The 17939-nt window shown below is 36.6% G+C and overlaps 6 protein-coding genes and 14 long non-coding RNA genes across 20 annotated transcripts, besides 1 other annotated feature; 14 read left to right on the top strand and 6 right to left on the bottom strand.

Annotated features, from left to right (window-relative positions):
• The first annotated feature begins 234 nt into the window (after positions 1–234).
• Positions 235–2018, top strand: thr1 (homoserine kinase). Its single transcript, NM_001022224.3, has one exon. The coding sequence runs from the start codon at positions 821–823 to the stop codon at positions 1835–1837; it is 1017 nt and encodes a 338-aa protein (NP_596303.1). The 5' UTR covers positions 235–820; the 3' UTR covers positions 1838–2018.
• Positions 842–1764, bottom strand: SPOM_SPNCRNA.5983. Its single transcript, NR_195333.1, has one exon. It is a non-coding gene; the product is annotated as a non-coding RNA (long non-coding RNA).
• Positions 2019–2030: 12 nt separating the features above from the next.
• On the top strand, positions 2031–2277 carry SPOM_SPNCRNA.5982. Its single transcript, NR_195332.1, has one exon. It is a non-coding gene; the product is annotated as a non-coding RNA (long non-coding RNA).
• On the bottom strand, positions 2160–2782 carry dss4 (guanyl-nucleotide exchange factor; the record flags this gene model as incomplete). Its single annotated transcript, NM_001022223.3, has 1 exon — positions 2160–2782. One exon carries the CDS (start codon positions 2780–2782, stop codon positions 2480–2482), a length of 303 nt encoding a protein of 100 aa, NP_596302.1. The 3' UTR covers positions 2160–2479.
• SPOM_SPNCRNA.5980 lies at positions 2487–3706 on the top strand. Its single transcript, NR_195330.1, has one exon. It is a non-coding gene; the product is annotated as a non-coding RNA (long non-coding RNA).
• On the bottom strand, positions 2948–3429 carry SPOM_SPNCRNA.5981. Its single transcript, NR_195331.1, has one exon. It is a non-coding gene; the product is annotated as a non-coding RNA (long non-coding RNA).
• A 161-nt stretch (positions 3707–3867) lies between the features above and the next one.
• Positions 3868–4129: an LONG TERMINAL REPEAT.
• Positions 4130–4283: 154 nt separating this feature from the next.
• Positions 4284–7168, top strand: sep1 (DNA-binding forkhead transcription factor Sep1). Its single transcript, NM_001022222.3, has one exon. It carries the CDS (start codon positions 4902–4904, stop codon positions 6891–6893), a length of 1992 nt encoding a protein of 663 aa, NP_596301.1. The 5' UTR covers positions 4284–4901; the 3' UTR covers positions 6894–7168.
• Positions 4766–6984, bottom strand: SPOM_SPNCRNA.5979. Its single transcript, NR_195329.1, has one exon. It is a non-coding gene; the product is annotated as a non-coding RNA (long non-coding RNA).
• A 20-nt stretch (positions 7169–7188) lies between the features above and the next one.
• Positions 7189–12555, bottom strand: nuc1 (DNA-directed RNA polymerase I complex large subunit Nuc1). The gene has a single exon (NM_001022221.3). The coding sequence runs from the start codon at positions 12487–12489 to the stop codon at positions 7420–7422; it is 5070 nt and encodes a 1689-aa protein (NP_596300.1). The 5' UTR covers positions 12490–12555; the 3' UTR covers positions 7189–7419.
• SPOM_SPNCRNA.5978 lies at positions 7896–8758 on the top strand. Its single transcript, NR_195328.1, has one exon. It is a non-coding gene; the product is annotated as a non-coding RNA (long non-coding RNA).
• SPOM_SPNCRNA.5977 lies at positions 9130–9361 on the top strand. The gene has a single exon (NR_195327.1). It is a non-coding gene; the product is annotated as a non-coding RNA (long non-coding RNA).
• On the top strand, positions 9534–9795 carry SPOM_SPNCRNA.5976. The gene has a single exon (NR_195326.1). It is a non-coding gene; the product is annotated as a non-coding RNA (long non-coding RNA).
• SPOM_SPNCRNA.5975 lies at positions 9951–10593 on the top strand. The gene has a single exon (NR_195325.1). It is a non-coding gene; the product is annotated as a non-coding RNA (long non-coding RNA).
• Positions 10930–11533, top strand: SPOM_SPNCRNA.5974. Its single transcript, NR_195324.1, has one exon. It is a non-coding gene; the product is annotated as a non-coding RNA (long non-coding RNA).
• On the top strand, positions 11642–12116 carry SPOM_SPNCRNA.5973. The gene has a single exon (NR_195323.1). It is a non-coding gene; the product is annotated as a non-coding RNA (long non-coding RNA).
• On the top strand, positions 12284–12563 carry SPOM_SPNCRNA.5972. The gene has a single exon (NR_195322.1). It is a non-coding gene; the product is annotated as a non-coding RNA (long non-coding RNA).
• A 200-nt stretch (positions 12564–12763) lies between these two features.
• Positions 12764–13506, top strand: SPOM_SPNCRNA.1581. Its single transcript, NR_150473.1, has one exon. It is a non-coding gene; the product is annotated as a non-coding RNA (long non-coding RNA).
• SPOM_SPNCRNA.412 lies at positions 12772–13500 on the bottom strand. Its single transcript, NR_150806.1, has one exon. It is a non-coding gene; the product is annotated as a non-coding RNA (long non-coding RNA).
• A 160-nt stretch (positions 13507–13666) lies between the features above and the next one.
• Positions 13667–16386, top strand: syp1 (cytoskeletal protein Syp1). The gene is made up of 2 exons (NM_001022220.3): positions 13667–13728; positions 13770–16386. The coding sequence occupies exons 1-2, from the start codon at positions 13687–13689 to the stop codon at positions 16182–16184; spliced, it is 2457 nt and encodes an 818-aa protein (NP_596299.1). The 5' UTR covers positions 13667–13686; the 3' UTR covers positions 16185–16386.
• Positions 16387–16549: 163 nt separating this feature from the next.
• Positions 16550–17738, top strand: tif306 (translation initiation factor eIF3f). The gene has a single exon (NM_001022219.3). It carries the CDS (start codon positions 16582–16584, stop codon positions 17488–17490), a length of 909 nt encoding a protein of 302 aa, NP_596298.1. The 5' UTR covers positions 16550–16581; the 3' UTR covers positions 17491–17738.
• Positions 17739–17939: the final 201 nt, after the last annotated feature.

The raw sequence follows: 17939 nt of genomic DNA, 5'->3' as shown, positions 1-17939 counted from the left end.
GAATAAAATTGGCGAAAAAAAAATTTCTCTTATATAACATATATAGATAATATATAACTGCAAACTGCATTTTGTTCCAGTTTTCCGGATTTCAAGTTGGTTTTGCGAAAAAGTGCGGGTAACATGACACTTTTCAAATCAAAATCAACTTAATAGATTAGGCATTCGAGTGCGTAATTTCGTATTCGAGTTAGGGGTTCGCTTATGGGGATTCCCGATGTGCACGAAATCTTTACCAACATCAAATTTTACCTTTTTCACAGCATTTTCAGCGCACGATAACACTCTTGTTAGCAATTTGATTGCGCACAATTTAACTTTTTATTGAGTGTGTCCGGTGATTTTGTCGTGTTAAATCGGGAATTAAAGGTAGTAAACATTGCAACTTTCTGGCAGCGAAAACTATTCTTTGCCTATATCTTCATAGAAAGCGAGGCTTTTTTGGGTTTTTCATTTCCTTCAAATTATCAACCTTTCTTTTTTATTGTTTTTACTTTTTAATTACGAGCAATTTGATTGTTGGGAATAGATACTTATTATTTTTTTGATCTGGAAATATTTTGAAAATTATCGGTTCGCGGTTATATTATTTTCGTAATTTTTGCATTTCTCTTTTTCCTTGTTTTTAAAATATTTCGTGCATATTAAAGCGATCTTTCAACTTGTTCCTGCTTCTAGCAAGCCGTACGATTATAGAGTCGGTTTTCTTCAAGTCAAACCGTTCATTATTTTTTACTATTTAACAGATATATATATATATATATTTAATTTTTATTAAAACAAACTCATTTCTTTTGTGGTGTTTGCTTTTTTTGTGAGAATGCAGAAATTTCAAATAAAAGTTCCAGCTTCGTCCGCTAACATTGGACCTGGTTTCGATGTCTTGGGAATGTCTCTTGAGGAATACATGACCCTTGATGTGGAAGTATCCACAGAAAGCGGACCTTGTGTCTTGACATATGAAGGAGACGGTAAGGAACACGTTTCCTTGGATGTCCAGAAAAACATGATAACACAAACCTCTTTATATGTCTTACGTTGCAACAACATTTCTACATTTCCCTATGCTACCAAAATACACGTTATAAATCCCATTCCTCTCGGTCGTGGTATGGGATCTAGTGGATCGGCTGCCATTGCAGGTGTTATGCTTGCAAACGAGATTGCAAAACTTGGTCTATCCAAACTGCAAATGATGGATTATGTTCTAATGATAGAAAGACACCCAGACAATGTAATGGCGTCCATGATGGGTGGATTCGTAGGTTCATTTCTCAGAGAACTATCTGAGGAAGAAAAGAATGCATTTTCTCCATCTGCTGATGATTTATTGAAAAACGAAGCCTTAACTTTACCTCCCAAGTCTTTAGGTACTTTTGCCAGGCTTCCATGGGCTTCTGAATTAAAGGCAATTGTCGTAATCCCTGAATTCCATTTAGCAACTTCTAAAGCACGGAGTGTGCTTCCTACTTCTTATGGTAGAACTGATGTGGTTTATAATTTGCAACGCTTGGCTTTGCTCACAACTGCGTTAGGCCAAACTCCCATAAATCCTCATTTAGTTTATGAAGTGATGAAGGATAAAGTTCACCAACCATATCGTGCTTCGTTGATCCCAGGCTTGCAGAACATTCTTGCAACTCTTAACCCTGACACTCAACCTGGTTTGTGCGGCATTTGTCTTTCTGGTGCTGGTCCTACCGTTCTTGCACTAGCAACCGGAAATTTCGACGAAATTGCCCATGCAATGCTTAGCATTTTTGAAAAACACGGTGTCAAGTGTAGATATTTAGTTCTTTCACCTGCATTTGACGGTGCAACAGTCAAATACTTTTGAATTGGATAACTATGAATAATGCGTTGCCGTATATTAACACGTGAATGAAGCATTTACATGTATTTGGGATTCCAATTATACCATATAATTATCATTCCTTTTTTTTATTTAATATCACGGTTTTTTTTGGTTTTTTCTTTTTTGAATAAAATATAGATACAGTTATAAAATTTTATGCTCTTAGATTATATCTCTTGTCCGATTTATATCTATCGGTAATTACGAAGACAAAAGCTGATTATATGTACAACACATTCACTGTGCTTTCTTCAAATTTTAAATTAGTGCTAAAAAAACATTGGTTTAATCGTAAGGTATATTTTGTTTAGTCAAGGTTAATTTCATTTAATACCCGATAAGATTAAAATCTAATCACAACAAAGGTGTAAGCTACAAAAGAACTTTTTAATAAGAAACAAACATTATAATTCCATTTAAATATACCTAATTTCGTGGTTACTATTCAATATGAAACCACAACATACCTGTCTTTTGTAAGGCCATGTTGCAAGTCTTCTAAAAAAATATAAAGAATAAAAAGACACATGGAAAAGACCATTCCATATCAAATAAGTAACGTTTACAAAAATATGCTATAACCAAGATAAATAGCACAGTTGTTTGATAAACTTATTATTAAGCTTAGTTTTTCTCCAATGAGCACAGCAATAAATATTCATTGTTCTTAGAATCATAGTAGCCCAACGGACCTTTTTCACAATCAGCACAAGCAAGTAATTTATAATTATTTGCTAAGGGTTTTGATACGCTAACGTTGTCGAAAGCAAACGGATCTTTTAGAAGAAAAAAATCGTCAGTTTCTAGATCTTCTTGTGTTTCAGAATGCAGCATAGCTGACATTGTTGGCCTCTTAACAACATCTGGACGTTTGTTATTAAATACGACTGAAGGGCAATGTTGACAAACAATTCGCAAATTCGACATAATTTAGGAAAACAATATGGTGGTAGTTAGTTAGTAGTAAGCGCCAATCAGCGTTTTTTGTGGATATAACCTATTAAAAAAATAAAAATACAAGAGAAAACTTTTAAAAGTTTAAATGCTAATTACAAGTTCTTCAAATTTAATTCAATACATGTAGCATTCATTTCCAAAATAGGTACTGACGTGTCTAGTGCAATGAAGATATGGAAAACAATGTTTTGCATTTTGACGATAGAAGCAAATCAATAATTAGACGCTGAAAACTTCTTTTTTTTTGACATGCTATTTGGTTTCATAAATTAACATGGCCTGGTTTTCACTATATTTAAACTTCACCACATAATTAGTAAGTTATTATAAAAGAAAACGCAAAAAATTTTTATTTGCTCGTCTAATGTGTTCTTGAATATTGTCTTTCTCTTAATGTTAAACGAGACATATCAGTTCGCCTGATGCATTGGTTCATATAGTAGTTATTTTCAAATTTAGAAATTCGGACACATAATTCTTCTATCCTTCTATGTTAAATACAGAACCTTTTTCTTTCTACTCAATTTGCTTTCCGTGTTGCAACCTTGACACATACTAAAACTTTGTACACAGTGGTTTTTGAACTTTCTTCTAGTAACTAAAATTTTAGAAGTACGGCATTGAAAGAAATATTGTAATCAAACTTTGAATGTGTGCAGACTGCAAAATTGGGAAATTAGCTTGGCACTTGCAATTTTCAATGTAAATGTGTAGGAATCGTGTGCCATCCCTTCAATTGTCTAATATTTTAATTGAAATCTATAGAACTACGCTATTTTTGCTCGAATTATTGCTACTATGATTACTTTGTCTAAATCCTTAATAAAAAGAAGTATTCTTGATTAGCTCCGTGAACTTCTCGATTCAGTTATGTGACAAAGAATATTATTAGCTTCCAAATATTGAAATATTATTATTTTATTAACTAAATGAGTTTCTAAGCCAAGTCAATTTATCAATCATCGTTATTGTTATTGTTGAAATAATACAAAAAATATAACGCATGCTATTGATTCTTAACCAAATGTATTAATCACCTAAAATTTGTCAACCACTAACTGATATGATTAGACTAAGCTCAACTTCAACTTATACTCTCTTTATAGCAATATTTAAGTTGCATGAACATCCGACGTTATTAAATATTTTAGTATGAAGATAATATTATAGCTATTCACTAAAAAAATATTTCATAACTGAAACTAGTGCCTCATTTCATTTAAATTTCTAATTATAGGACCTCAAAAAATAAAACAACGTTTTACTGTATGGTTAATACTATGGAACCAGAAATGTGTCAAATTAAGGGCATACTTAATGAAGGAGGATAATTGGCAGCTTAACGTATCATAACGTATACCCTTATTACTGTTAGTAAAATACTCACAACCCAACATCGTAATCGATTTTTCGGCTCTATGACATATTGTCACTAAAATAGAGGATCCGCTTTCACGAGGTGGAGATTTCTATCTCATCTCGTACACTCATATTTTGGCAAACGTCCAAAATTGGAGCAATTCGGAGCATTTGATACGAAAGGATATTTGACACGATTGTGTATCACTATTACAAATCTTAATATTTTTATGCAATATTAGTATCTCGTTGTGCATTTCTCTCGTTTCTGACAGCATCCAGTATTGAGTTTGTATCTTTTGCTTCCTATACTGTAATACCTATTTCTATAATTATTTCTGTCTTAGACTTAAGACTTTATTTTTGGTTGTAAAGGATTGTGAATTTAGAGCACCACACTTTCTTTCTTTCTTTTTTTTGTGCTTCGGAATCGTGCCTTGTCGTAACACTAGTGCGAGAATCCAAGGTCGGACAATTTTTTTTTTGTCCTTTGAGTACTATTATTATTAATTCTTTTCAAATCTTTGAATTTTGCAAAATACTTCATTCTTTTTGGTCCGCATACTGACAATCTATGTTTGTGTAAGTCCGGAGTATAGTAGTATTCACTATTACTATTATTTTCCCTTAATTGGTTTTCTCTTTTAATCATTATTATTATTGGCATTGCCATTATCTAACGGTGCTTTAATTTTTGTTTTATTATTCAATTTGTCTGAACATCTTCCTCATGAATTTTAATTCTACTAACCCTTATTATTTTACTCATGAAAAAAACCTTAACAATGCTTCTAAGTACTCTGAACTCCCAATTGCTTATCAGGAAATTCCTTTGCAATCTTTACCACCTTATCCCAAGGTTGCTTCAAAGTTGAAGGGCGTAGTTGCAGGCGGAAAAGAAAATAACATTGCATCTTTTCAAAAACCTTCTTCAAAAGCCACTCGACCATATATACCTTCTTATACTAGATTGACTTATTCTGTTCCTCCTCTTCCCATACCTCCTCCTTCGGAGCAATCTTTGGATACTATTATATATCGAAACCCTTCTGTATCTTCTTCTCAGTCTCAAGAACCGGAGGAGTTTTTCTTACCCCTAGATGATGGAAAGAAACCTCCTTATTCCTATGCTATGTTAATTGGAATGTCAATAATCCGTTCTCCCGATCGTCGTCTCACTTTAAGTGCTATATATGATTGGATCAGCAATACTTTTTCTTTCTATAATAAGTCCAATAACGGTTGGCAAAATTCCATCCGCCATAATTTAAGTCTAAATAAGGCATTCATGAAAATTGAACGTCCTAGAAATTTACCGGGGAAGGGTCATTTTTGGAGCATTCGTCCTGGTCATGAAGAACAATTTCTAAAACTAAAGCTGCGTAAACCAGGAGTAAATTCAAGACCAGCGCCTCCTGTTCAAGACGTTACCTCCTCTACAAAATATGGATCTTCTACCGGTTCCTCTGGATTTAACACGTTTAATACTTCTCCCCATATATTTAATCAGCGACATCAATATCTTCAGAATTATTATACTGCATCCTTAACGAACATTCCGACGATCTCTAATGTTAATGCCACAAATTTTCATCCTCTTCATAGTCAACAACCCTATGTAGATACCCCTGGTATCGATGCACCTTCTGATTTGGAAGCTAAGTTTTCCGATTTGGGTGTTTCCTCTGTCGTATCTGTAACTTCTCCTTTACAATCATGTACAAATTCTCCATCTCCTCCTTTGTCATCACCAGCATCCAGTGCTTCTCCATCTGAATCACTTAGGAATGAATCTTTGGGAATAAAGTCAGCTAAATCATTGGGTTTGAATAAAGATGATGCACCAGTAGAAGGTCCACCTGTATCACATTTGGAGAAGGATGTTGAAACCCCTTCAGTTCATGATTCCGTGTTGGGTTTTAATGACACTGTAACGAATCTCGGCAAGAAAGGTTTAAAAGATGGTACAACTAATACCCTACAGATCCCTGCAGTCCGTTTACCTTCTTTACCTAGCTCGCCTACCATAAAAAATCCCAGTGGACTTTTGCTAAAGCGATCAAATTCTATTGATTTTCCAACCCCCCCGAAGGCCTTGTGTCCTAAATTGTTTTGCTTTCGTGATGACATCGTGGCTGATGACTACACTAAGTTTTCTTTACTTTCACCCATCCGTTCTGATATGAGTGGTATCTCAGCAAGTCCGAATACAAATTTGAAGGAGCATCGAACTCGTATCTTGCAAATGCTGGCTACACCTGATGCAAAGCAATTATCATCTTTAACATCATCTGATGCAGAGTTTTGGTCAGTCACGCCTTTGAAGTCTTCAATTCTACGTAATGGAGATGCATCTAAACAAGTAACGCTATCTGAAAGTCCTAAAGGTGATAGCTTACTTGATGGAGGATCATTATCTTATTTTACCAATAACATTAGTTCCGTTGCCGGCTTAGAAACACCAAGCAAGCTACCCATGAGCAAGTCGTTTGATACCTTTGAAGATGATTTTTTGGATCCCATGGATATGTTGAGTTTTGAAAATCACTTTTCCGACTTTAATAGCAATCGAAAAGTGTCTCCTGTTAAACGTGAGGTGCGTAGAAAATATATTTCTTCAGCAACTACTATTCATTCTTCAGCCGCGCAAGATGATACTTACTTGCCTTCTCCTACCAAGAGGAAAATGCCACTTCTTCGTCAAACTTCAACACTATTCTAAATTTGTTTTAGCACTTATCTACTTTTTATCCATGCTTTATTTAATGTGATATTTCTTCGTTCTAGTTAAAGACTGCTATGGGAATTCCTAATTTTACACATATCTTTTACCTTGGTTGCTTAATAAACTTTCAAACCCCCGATGTTACTTGTTCATTTGCGTGCGCAATTTTTTTAAATTTACGAAAGCTTTTAATTTATATCCGGCGAATTGTTCTCCCAGTTGCATATCTAATAGTCACATTAGCAATATAAAGCTTTATGAATATTTCGTAAACATAGTATACGCTTATAGCGTTTAGAAGTTTATCTCTTGTGTTATGTAAGAGTTGTAGATTAAACGTAATTTTATTTGTGGTAACCTATCTAAAACTTATATGACAAGTATTAGTTCCAAAACCCAATTTATTTATTTTATATATTTTTGTAACAAGTAGCCAATAAAGGTTTAATTTCCAAAATCTTTTATTTTGTCAAAACACACATTTTTCTAAAATTATTCCCCAACCGCAATAAATATACCTTTTTTAGTTTGCAGGAGAATCGACTACAGGGGTGAATATGTCAAAAGAACCGGTGCCAAAGTTACCGACTCGACCAACGACTAACCGAGATGAAGGATTGGATAAGTCATCAACATCACCACGGAGGGCGGCCTCAGTCAAAAAGTGACAAGTGGTCTCAAAAGACATTTTCGCAAATGGAGAAGTGTTATATTCTATTCCCATTCTATTGAAGGCTTTGTATCCTCCCTCGAAAGTCATATAATCTGCAATTAAGGAAAGATGACGAGGATCAACAGCAATACCATACACTCCAAAAACGGAGGAAACCTCATGAACAATCGCATTACGAGCTGCTTCAACACCGTATATCCTAAGGATCGCTGCAATATCATTTGTGTAAATATCATTCATGGAGATTTCATTGTAAAATTCCCAAATTGCTTTCAGATTGACACCTTCAGTGATAACCTTCGGAACAGTGTCTAAGGCAGAGTCTGGAGGTTTGGAAAAACAGCGTGTAATGCCCGGAATTTCGTGTATGACAGTTTCGGAACATGCCTTTTCCACAAGTGACACCATTAATAGCTTTTCAGTATTGATTGGGAACACCAATTCAACAGTTGCCCACTCACCGTTAACGTAATCAAAGTCGAGGTGTTTGCAATTGCTGAGTATTTCTTTTGCTGTCTTTAACTGAAGTTCCCGCCTTTCCGAAATGGAAACTGTGTTCTGCTTTTCCAACAATTTCCTTTCTTTAAAATCAGAGACACTTTCATCGGACTTGAAACCCTCATCTTCCTCTTCATCCATGTTTACGTCTTCAACTTTATTTGATCCTTTTAGCTGACGAAGGGCGACTTTGTCTGCCTCATCAGGCCCCTCATAAGAAGCATGCTGTTTCGACCTAGAGACCATTTTCTCATTGGTAGCATCATTGTCTTCATCTTCGAGAGCTTCTTGAGCACGACCTTCAATGGGTGCTTCATCGATATCTTCAAGTGGCTTTAATGCCTGACCAACCTCAGGTACTGTATCATCTTTACCTCCTGACTTCCGCTGCTTAGATTTAGCCAAATAGCTTTTAATAATTCGGTTAAGAATTTTTAAGAATCTATTACTAAAGGTCGACTCAATCTCTTCCTGAAGAACACCATATTCATCCTGATATTCATCACGAGAATATAAATCAAGTCGAATAGCATAAGTTTTAGATTGTTCGTCAGAGCCTTGACCAGAAATTTTTTCAGTTACTCGGACTTGTCGAACAACTTCAGATAAAACCAATTTATTTACTTCTTTACAAAAAGCTGAAGCTCTTTTATCGGAAACGCCGTCATTCAAACGAAGAGTCATCGTAGGAGTTTGAATATTTGCACTAGCGGTCATGATAATCTCACGTAAACGAGGAATACCTAATGTGACATTCTTAGCACCGAATCCAGCAAAATGGAATGTGTTCAAAGTCATTTGAGTAGATGGCTCACCGATTGATTGACTAGCTAATACACCAACACTTTCACCAGGATCAACCAGAGACTGTTGGTAACGTAACTGCATCAATGCCTTGAACTTTGATTCATTAAGAAGAGAATCATCAAGCTTGCTCTCTTTCTTCGAAGCAATCAACTTGTCCGGATTTTTCTGGGTATATTCATCAACAGCACGTTGAAACTTCTCGCTTACGCTTCCCAAATATCGACTAGGGGGATACTTGTCCAATACTGGATCATATTTGTACGGCTTTTTCAACGCTTTCTTCGCGTAAGAGGATGCAGTTTCGGAATCAACCGCCGATAAGACAGATTTGACCTTGTATTTCTGAATTAAGGATTTATAATTTTTGGCTGAAAACTCAAATTGTGTCAAGTGCTTCTGTTTTGTGACATCTAAAGAATCTTCTCCGTAATGGAATTGGACGATAGATCCATCGGAATCGCGAACAGTATGATCATATTGTACACATAAACCTTCCAGATGCTTCATCAGACAACGCTGAAGATAACCAGACCGACTGGTTTTAACAGCGGTATCAATCAAGCCTTCACGGCCAGCCATACAGTGAAAATAATACTCCTGAGGGGCGATACCAGTTAAAAATCTGCTGGCAATAAAACCACCAGACTTAGCAGAAGTTTCATATGGAACAAAGGAAGGAAGTGACTTTCCGCTCACCATAAGAGGAACACGACGTCCTTCTAATTCCTGTTGACCCAAAAGACAAGAAATCTGTGAGACGTTTACGTTGCTACCCTTGGCACCAGAAACGGTCATAGTTTGCATATGATTATAGGGGAATTTTGTAAGTAAACCATCAGGGATACATTTGTTGATAATTGAGGAAGTAAGCCCGTTCATTTTACCTTTCATAGCAGCATCTAAACCTTGTAACTTCTCATCATCTCTGTAAACTTCCTCAAGGTTAGCGTTCAAAAGCGCAATTGGCGAATCTGTTGAAAGGCCAACATATTCACTGGCAGCTTCAAGTCCAAAGGATTTTCCGTTTTCCAATAGTTGTCTTCTCCAATTATCACCTTGCTCATCAAGTCTCAAATCATCCATACGGCAAGTAAAGCCCCGCATTTGAGCATACGCAGTGAATAGACGACTTAAAACAGAAAGCAAGCGACCAGCGATGTCAGGACCGTACAATTCATGAACTGAGTGAACTAAGCCAAAAGCCGAGGCACCAAAAGAGGACTTATCAAGAATACCGCATAAAAGTTCACCATCATCAAATAATACTGATCCCTCCTCTGAGTCAGGTGACCAGTATTTTCCTGGAACCTTTGCTTTGCTTTTAAGATTAAGACCAGGACGATCACTGGGTTTTAGGTTGAGCAAAACAGAAGATATTATTTGTTTACCTGTCCAGTATATACCCGGACGTTGTATGGCAGGAGGAAGAGTTTTGATACGCCCATACATACCGGTTTCATCAGGCTTTAAAGCCTGAAATAGAAGTTGCTGATATTCATCTCGAGTATAAAATGTATCTTTACAGGTAAGCCAAACACCCATTACGACATGGTCTTGAATAAGACCGCGCAAAGGATCACCAGAGGTAGGCACCAAATATTGAGAGTCTGTGTTTGCAATAAATTGAGCCTCAGAACGCGCATTGGTACTTTGTGGAAAATGCATGTTCATTTCGTCGCCATCGAAATCAGCATTGTAAGAGTTGCAATTTGCGTAATGCATTCTAATCGTCTTCTCACCTGGAAGAATACGAGCTTTATGAGCCATCATCGAAGGCTTATGAAGGGTGGGTTGACGGTTCAATATCAACATGTCTCCATTTCTGACATGACGATAAACCTTTTTGTTAGTATTTATTAAGCGAGAATAAGAATATGGGGAAGATATTAAATTGCTTTGAGGTGTAAGAAGCTGGTTGGCTAAAGCAGTGCGTTGTTCAATTGTTAAAGGCATTAAAGAAATTAAAGTGCCGTCTTCGTTTTGAATATGACTAGCACCAGGCCATTTATGGGGACCATTAATAACCGCATTTCTCATCTCGTTAAAGTTGTAAAGAGTTACTGGTTCTGGGTATGTGAGTTTAGTAGCAAAGACTGGCGGAACACCGATTTCATTAGTTTCAATGTTCGGGTCAGGTGAAATGACAGATCTAGCTGCATAATTCACACGTTTACCCATCATATGCTTACGGAAAAGACCCTCCTTCTTTTCCAAAATTTGCTTAATACCCGGGGGTACTGTTCTACTCTGTCCTCCAGAACTAGGATTCCTATTACTATCAATCAGGCTGTTTACATCGTGTTGTAGTTGAACAAAAGCGTTAATCAACAGTTCAAAAGCACGAGAACGACGCTCCAAGCCTTCTTTCTCATCAGGATTTACTTCAACTGTAGAGTCTTTAGAGAGAGAAGCAATTTGTATTGAGGATTGTAAAATTCTGGTCAGAAGTTCATTTTGGATATTTTCATGTACTTCATCGCCCATTTTGGAAGCTGGACGGAAGCGAGTAGGAGGAACAGCAATATTTTGGAGGAAAAACATATCAGCAGAGGCAGGTTTTCCGCGTTTATGAGCATAAAGACGAGAAAGGACAACATTTTCTTTTACAAAAAGACGGCGAAGATGGTTACGGACTTCAGTAGAAGTCATATATTTGGCTCCATGAGCAATTGGAGATTTTGATTTATTTTTCAAAGGATTAGGATCTTCTTCAAAGAGATCTATTCCTTCTACTTCACTTTCATTACTCGAATCAGAATCTCCATCATATCCCTCATCTTCATGATGCTTTTTACTAGTATCACGAAGAACGTCAGAACGAATTTTTCCGGTTTGCTCCATAAATTGGAGATTTTTTCCACTCAATGGAATCTCGAATATTTTAGCAAAGCCTTCTTTCCTAAAGTTAGGGGAAAAAGACTGGCAATTATCACATTGTTTGCGAGATGAAATGGCATGGTAGAAGGCACGCACAACTTTTTTCCTCTCGTGTAAAAGAAGTGTAGTCAACTGAGCATCGATATGAGCGTTCTGGCGTGAGTCAGCAATAGACTTAGCAACGAATTCATCGCGAATGCGCATAAGTGTTGCAGCATCTTTAGCAATATCATCGTGTCCAAGACCACTGTCCTCGCTGTCACTTCCATCTTCAAGTGGAGTGCCGTTAGAATTCTTTATGATTGCCTCAGTAAGACTGACATTCTCCACCATCTCTGACTCATTTAAAAGACCATAATCAAGCAACTTGAGTCTACAAAAGAAAAGATGAACCTTGACTTTTGAAAGCTTGAAATGATGGCAGTACAAGCAAGTTGAACGTAATAAATTGTACATTTGAGAAAAAAATAGAGGGTGATATGCAGGAATAGGAAGTACTATATGACCAAAATGACCAGGGCAGTATCTTTCATCCAAATGACATGTAGCGCAAACAGAATTTTTTAGATATGGACCCAAAGCAAGGTCATATAATCCGCCGTTAGTAGGGTGATTTAAATTGTCAAGCAAAACGGGATTTACGATTTGTTTGACGGATATTTTTTCGACATCGTCAACATCGTAAATCCCAAACTTCACACTTTTAATCTCCGAAGAGACTGGCTGTGCAATATTCATTGTACTATTTTGCTTTTGTATACAACCGGCACATGCAATCCGCCCACAGACCTATTTGGTTCTGTATGAAAAGAAAATTTCCTTAGACTGTAATTTGCTAAAGTCCGGTGAAATGCGTTACAATGTGCATAGCTGTGAAGCTTCATTACTTATTTTACAGCGCGTTATATACAATAACACACGTAAAATTTTTTGGTAAACTACAAATTAGATATTTTAGCGCATCGGTAAATTTATAAACAAACCGAAAAAACCGGATTATTGATGCTAACACGTTACGATGTACTTTCATTGTTACACGGTTAACATATTGACCACTTAAACCATGGCATTATGGTTTCATTGTCGTAATAAAAATAAACTGGAGTTATTTAGAGAATTCGTACTGTATGCGAGTGGAATGTTGGTATCAATCAACTGACTTTCGTTGCTTACATTTTATTAGACTTCACTTCAGATAAAGTGCCTTAATAGTCTAACATGTGTTAGGATTTCTGATCTTGGTCTCTCTTCATTTTTAAATTTAATTGAATTAAAGCCATTCTCAATGTTTTCTGCTTACTTACCTTAAGTAGCGAAAGAAAACTTTCGTTTATAAGCACTAGTTAGTAAAATTCATCTATGGTAACAATATGGGTTTACGAACAATTATTCATATTTTTTGTTGATTTTTGAACATATCTCCTTCTTTTTTATACTATGGAAGTTGTTACTGACTTTTTCTCTGCTCAAACGTATGTTTTCGAAAGAATAGAAAAAGGTGCGATAATAGTAGTGAGAACTCAGATTTGAAATTAGCGTATGTTGAAGGCTTAAAAAAATTGAACGTTTCAATAGATTTCACTACCTATATGTTTTTATTCAAAAACTTGTGTTTTTTGAGAAATCGTTAAGCGGTTCGAATATGTGTTGGTATATTGGGTCACTTTTCAATTGAAATATTTTTGAGACTAATCCATAGTATTGAGCAGCTAACTAGTTAATAATCGATTAATTTATTTATGCATATTTCGGAAACATCGATATTGATGTATGTAGAAATGAAAATTTTGCCTTATTAAAAATATTTTCTTATGTCTTCATAACAGCCATCTAATAGCAATACTAATCATCCTCCATAAACAATTTGTTTTGCAATTTTGGAATAAAGTGTCATGTATCGAGTCGCATTCCCCCTACACTAACCACCACCACGCCATGGAATCATTGACGAAAACGGAGTATGTAGATGCGTTTTTGGTAAGCTTTATTTTAGCTATTTCCTTCTTATTAACAAATAGTCAAACTACTCTCCAAACGACAGCATGTCGATCTTTCGACAGCGCCTAGAGCAAGTTCGCCTAGACAACGACATGCTTTCGCAGTGGATTCGTGAGCGAATGGATATTGAACGGCAATACTCAGATCAATTACATAAGCTTGCAATGAACATGCAAGAAAAAAACAATTCATCGTTTGCTTTTAATTATGCTTGGAAACAGCTCGAGGGAGAAACCCTTGAAATTTCAAGATATCACAGTCAAATCATTGGACAAATAGCTTCGCAAGTTTATAAACCTTTGATAGATTATTATACTTCTTCACCACAAACGGCTACGCTTAGACGTTTAGCAGAGCGGTTATCAACAGTTGCAGAGGAGATGGCATCGTCTTCTGTACCTGGTCTGAAGGGATTAAAAAAAAAAGGCCGTGATGCGGATACTAAGAGTCAGAATGATCTCACTGCTTCTCGTGCAACCTGGGATTCCGATGCTCCTTTAGCGTTTGAAAAATTGCAAATTGTTGACGAGGAACGCCTCCTTATATTGAAACAAGTTTACCTGACAATTGCAAGTTTGGAAACTGATACGGCTCTTAAACAGCAAGAATTTTTTTCTAAATCTATGGCAGTTTATTCTGATCTACCTATTGAAGGTGAAATCCGTCAATTCATGAACTCCACATCGAAAGTTATGTCTTCCGCATCTGCTAATAAACCATCTAAGTCATCGGGCTTTCACATAAACAATGGAAAATCTAAAGAGGAAAAGAGTCATGGAGAAAATGAATCTGGTGGTAAATTGAAGAACAAAATGTCCACGTTGTTTCGTCGGAAAACCATAATGCCTAAAAAGGATAAGAAGCCTTCGCATAAATCTAATGGTCGCCCTAATAAATTAACTGCTTTTTTTAATAAGAACTCCAAAGCTTCGAGTATTTCGTCTGCTGAAGAACACCCATCGAATATAGATGATAGTTCAATCGAACGAAGACATTATGATTCCAATCATTCTTCACAAATTCGGGATCATCCCTCTACTAATAATAACGCTTCGTCTTATCAAAACTTTAATGAAACTTCCGACGAGGGCGAGGACAACGATGCCACTATTCGTGCAAACAATGTTCGCTCATCCTTTTTGGAGGCTCCGCTACCTGTGCAGCCTAATGTTCAAGCAGAAACGGTTACGCCTAAGATTTCCTCCAAGGCTTCCCCCTTTAATAAACCCAATTCTGTGCACTCTGAAGCCTCAAGAAATACCCCTTCATCGATCGATAGAGAGAATGCATCACATTCGAATCCTATCATGATGCATGGCAATGATTTTGGTGGGAACTTTAACAACATGCAATCACGATCAACAACAACGTCTCCCACATCAGCGGTGGCTTCCCCTGCGCCTACTGAAAACGAGGATAGCAATGCTGCAATTGAAAGGGTAGCAAATACTTTACGAAAGAATCCCACTATATCAAGAAGGACCCGTCGTGCTGGGACAATGGATCGTTATGCTACAGCATCGTCTGACTATATGGAATCAAACCTCGGTAGCTTGCCCAATTTGTCTACTTTATCATTACAATCGGGACCAGACTCGACTGCAACATGGCACCCTGAGTTCCCAAATTCTTCCGGGCTTTCTGCTTCAATCGTCGAAAAGTATTCTGGTGAATTATCTGAAGATGGCCTTCTTCATCCTTCCTGTTCCGGTCATATATTCATGAAATATACCTCGGATTTTAATACCCCTCCTCCTGAAATGGGTGTTCGCGTTGCGTCTGAATTTCCTATGTCTTTTACTCATTTAAATGACCATGCAGTAAAATATGGACCCTCAGAAAACACACTTTCTTTAATACCAGAGCTACTTCTCTCACCAATCAAAGTCACTGATTTTAATCTACATCTTGATAGTATTAACGGTGCTAGTTGCATTCCATTGACAGTTGTTCAGAAATGGAAGCATGATGAAAGCAGTAGTAGTATGATTGCATTTGTGAAGCCTAATCCTGTGTGGAGGAACTTAGGCTCATCTCTTCATATTGAAAAACTTGTTATCATCGTTTACTTGGGGGAAAATGTCCTTGTAAAAAGCTGTCAAAGTTCTCCGGCCGGAGAATTTAGCAGGAAAACTAGTAAACTTAAGCTACATCTTTCGAACATTAATATATCTTCGTCTGGATTTAAAATTTTAGCCAAGTTTGCGATTAGTCCTAGTGCTGCTATTAGAAAGCCAGTTATCGAGTTCCGTATTCGCATGGTTGATTCCTCTAATAACCCTGGTCTCACCAAATTGTTTTTGAAACCAGATATGTTTGATACTACTTCTTCTAGTGGAGGTTCTCAGCTAGAAAGTGCTTATGAAGAAACGAAGGTTCCTACTTCCTATGGTATTCATGTTCGTGAGTGCTCTGTTTTTGCTGATATGAGTTAAATTACTGTTCATTATTAGTCAAGAAAAAGCAAACTGCTTTTTTGGGTTTTATGTTTACACTTTTTTGCTAACCGAATTTTTTGAACATTGTATATATATATAAATGATTTTTAACCAGAGAATGTACAAATGTAAATAGTTATAGAATTTTGAATAAAGAGTTTCTCATTATTGTACGTACAAATGAGACATTGTTAAGGAGATTTTTTAGATTATTCAACGCAACTGAAAATACACTTTCTTAAATGGTAAACCTTAGAAGTTAGGCGAAAAATAGTGTCTTCAATTTAACGAATTCTATGAGACTGTAAACTAGTACAGTAAAATTATTATTGATTGGGGAACAATACCAGATCTACCTACCTGAGAGTAGCCAACAACGTGAAAATTTTAAAAAATGGCTTTGGGGACTAAGCACGTACTCCATCTCACAAAACCGTCTTCCAGGTCAAGTCCTTTGAACATTGTCATTGAACCAGCAGTGCTTTTTTCTATCCTTGACCATTCAACCCGGAAAAGTGAAAATAATCAACGTGTTATCGGTACACTTTTGGGAACACGTTCTGAAGATGGCCGAGAAATTGAGATTAAAAGTTGTTTTGCAGTTCCTCATAATGAGAGCAGTGAGCAGGTAGAAGTTGAAATGGAATATCATCGTGCGATGTACCATTTACACCTCAAGGCTAACCCTCGTGAAGTTGTCGTTGGTTGGTATGCTACTTCTCCTGATTTAGATGCTTTCAGTGCACTGATTCAAAATTTATATGCTTCTCCTGCTGAACCCGGAACTGCTCCACTAGGAACGTATCCTCATCCCTGTGTTCACCTTACTGTCAACACAGATGTTAGCAGTCCCCTTGCCATCAAGACTTACGTTTCTTCACCAGTAGGTATTACAGAGCGCCTTGCTGACAGCTGTGCATTCGTCCCTACCCCTTTTACCATTCGTGATGACGAGGCAGTCCGTTCTGGTTTGAAAGCTGTAGCTGCTCCTAAGAATGACCCATCTAGACTTGCTAGCCTATTCACAGATCTCCAGCAACTTCGAAGATCAACCTTGGAGCTTTTATCTATGATTGAAAGAGTTTCCGATTATGTGCAAAACGTAATTGATGGTTCTTCGCCTGCTAATGTTGCTGTCGGTAGATATTTGATGAAGTGCTTTAGTTTAATTCCTTGCGTAGAAGGCCAAGATTTTGAAAAAATTTTTTCATCACATCTTCAAGATGTTTTGGTTGTAGTTTATCTCGCAAATACCTTACGTACTCAAGTGGATATTGCTTCCCGTCTTAATTTGCTTCCCTAAGCAATTGTTATAACCTAAAAAATCCGGACAATTTCTAACAGTTGTTCGATAGCCCTTTTTTCAAGTCACCGTTATTTTATCCTTTTTTCACACTGGCTGTTAACCCTCAGTGGAAGCAACTGTCTTTATCTCGTCATTCACCCATTTCGACATAGTTTGAGTAGCTTAGCTTGTCGGTAACTATTTAGTATTATACTATAATTGGTTTAGGTTAAACGTCTTATTAAATAAGAGAAAATTTTAAGTCAGAGTCATGTATCTTAACATTTCTTATAGTTAAAATAGTAAGCTTGTTTAATTTTTAAACATTTGATGTTTTTACGTTATAAAGTCGATTTAATTATGTTATTTGTTTTTCAGGGTGTTGAGTTTGTTTTGGTATTGAAAGTAAGCAAAATGTGTATGATGCACCAACAAACATTAAGGGAGTATGTAGAGTAATTCTCTCC

Source organism: Schizosaccharomyces pombe, assembly GCF_000002945.2.
Source record: "Schizosaccharomyces pombe strain 972h- genome assembly, chromosome: II".
Classification (NCBI taxonomy): Eukaryota; Fungi; Ascomycota; class Schizosaccharomycetes; order Schizosaccharomycetales; family Schizosaccharomycetaceae; genus Schizosaccharomyces; species Schizosaccharomyces pombe.
This window is presented reverse-complemented; position numbering and strand designations above follow the sequence as displayed.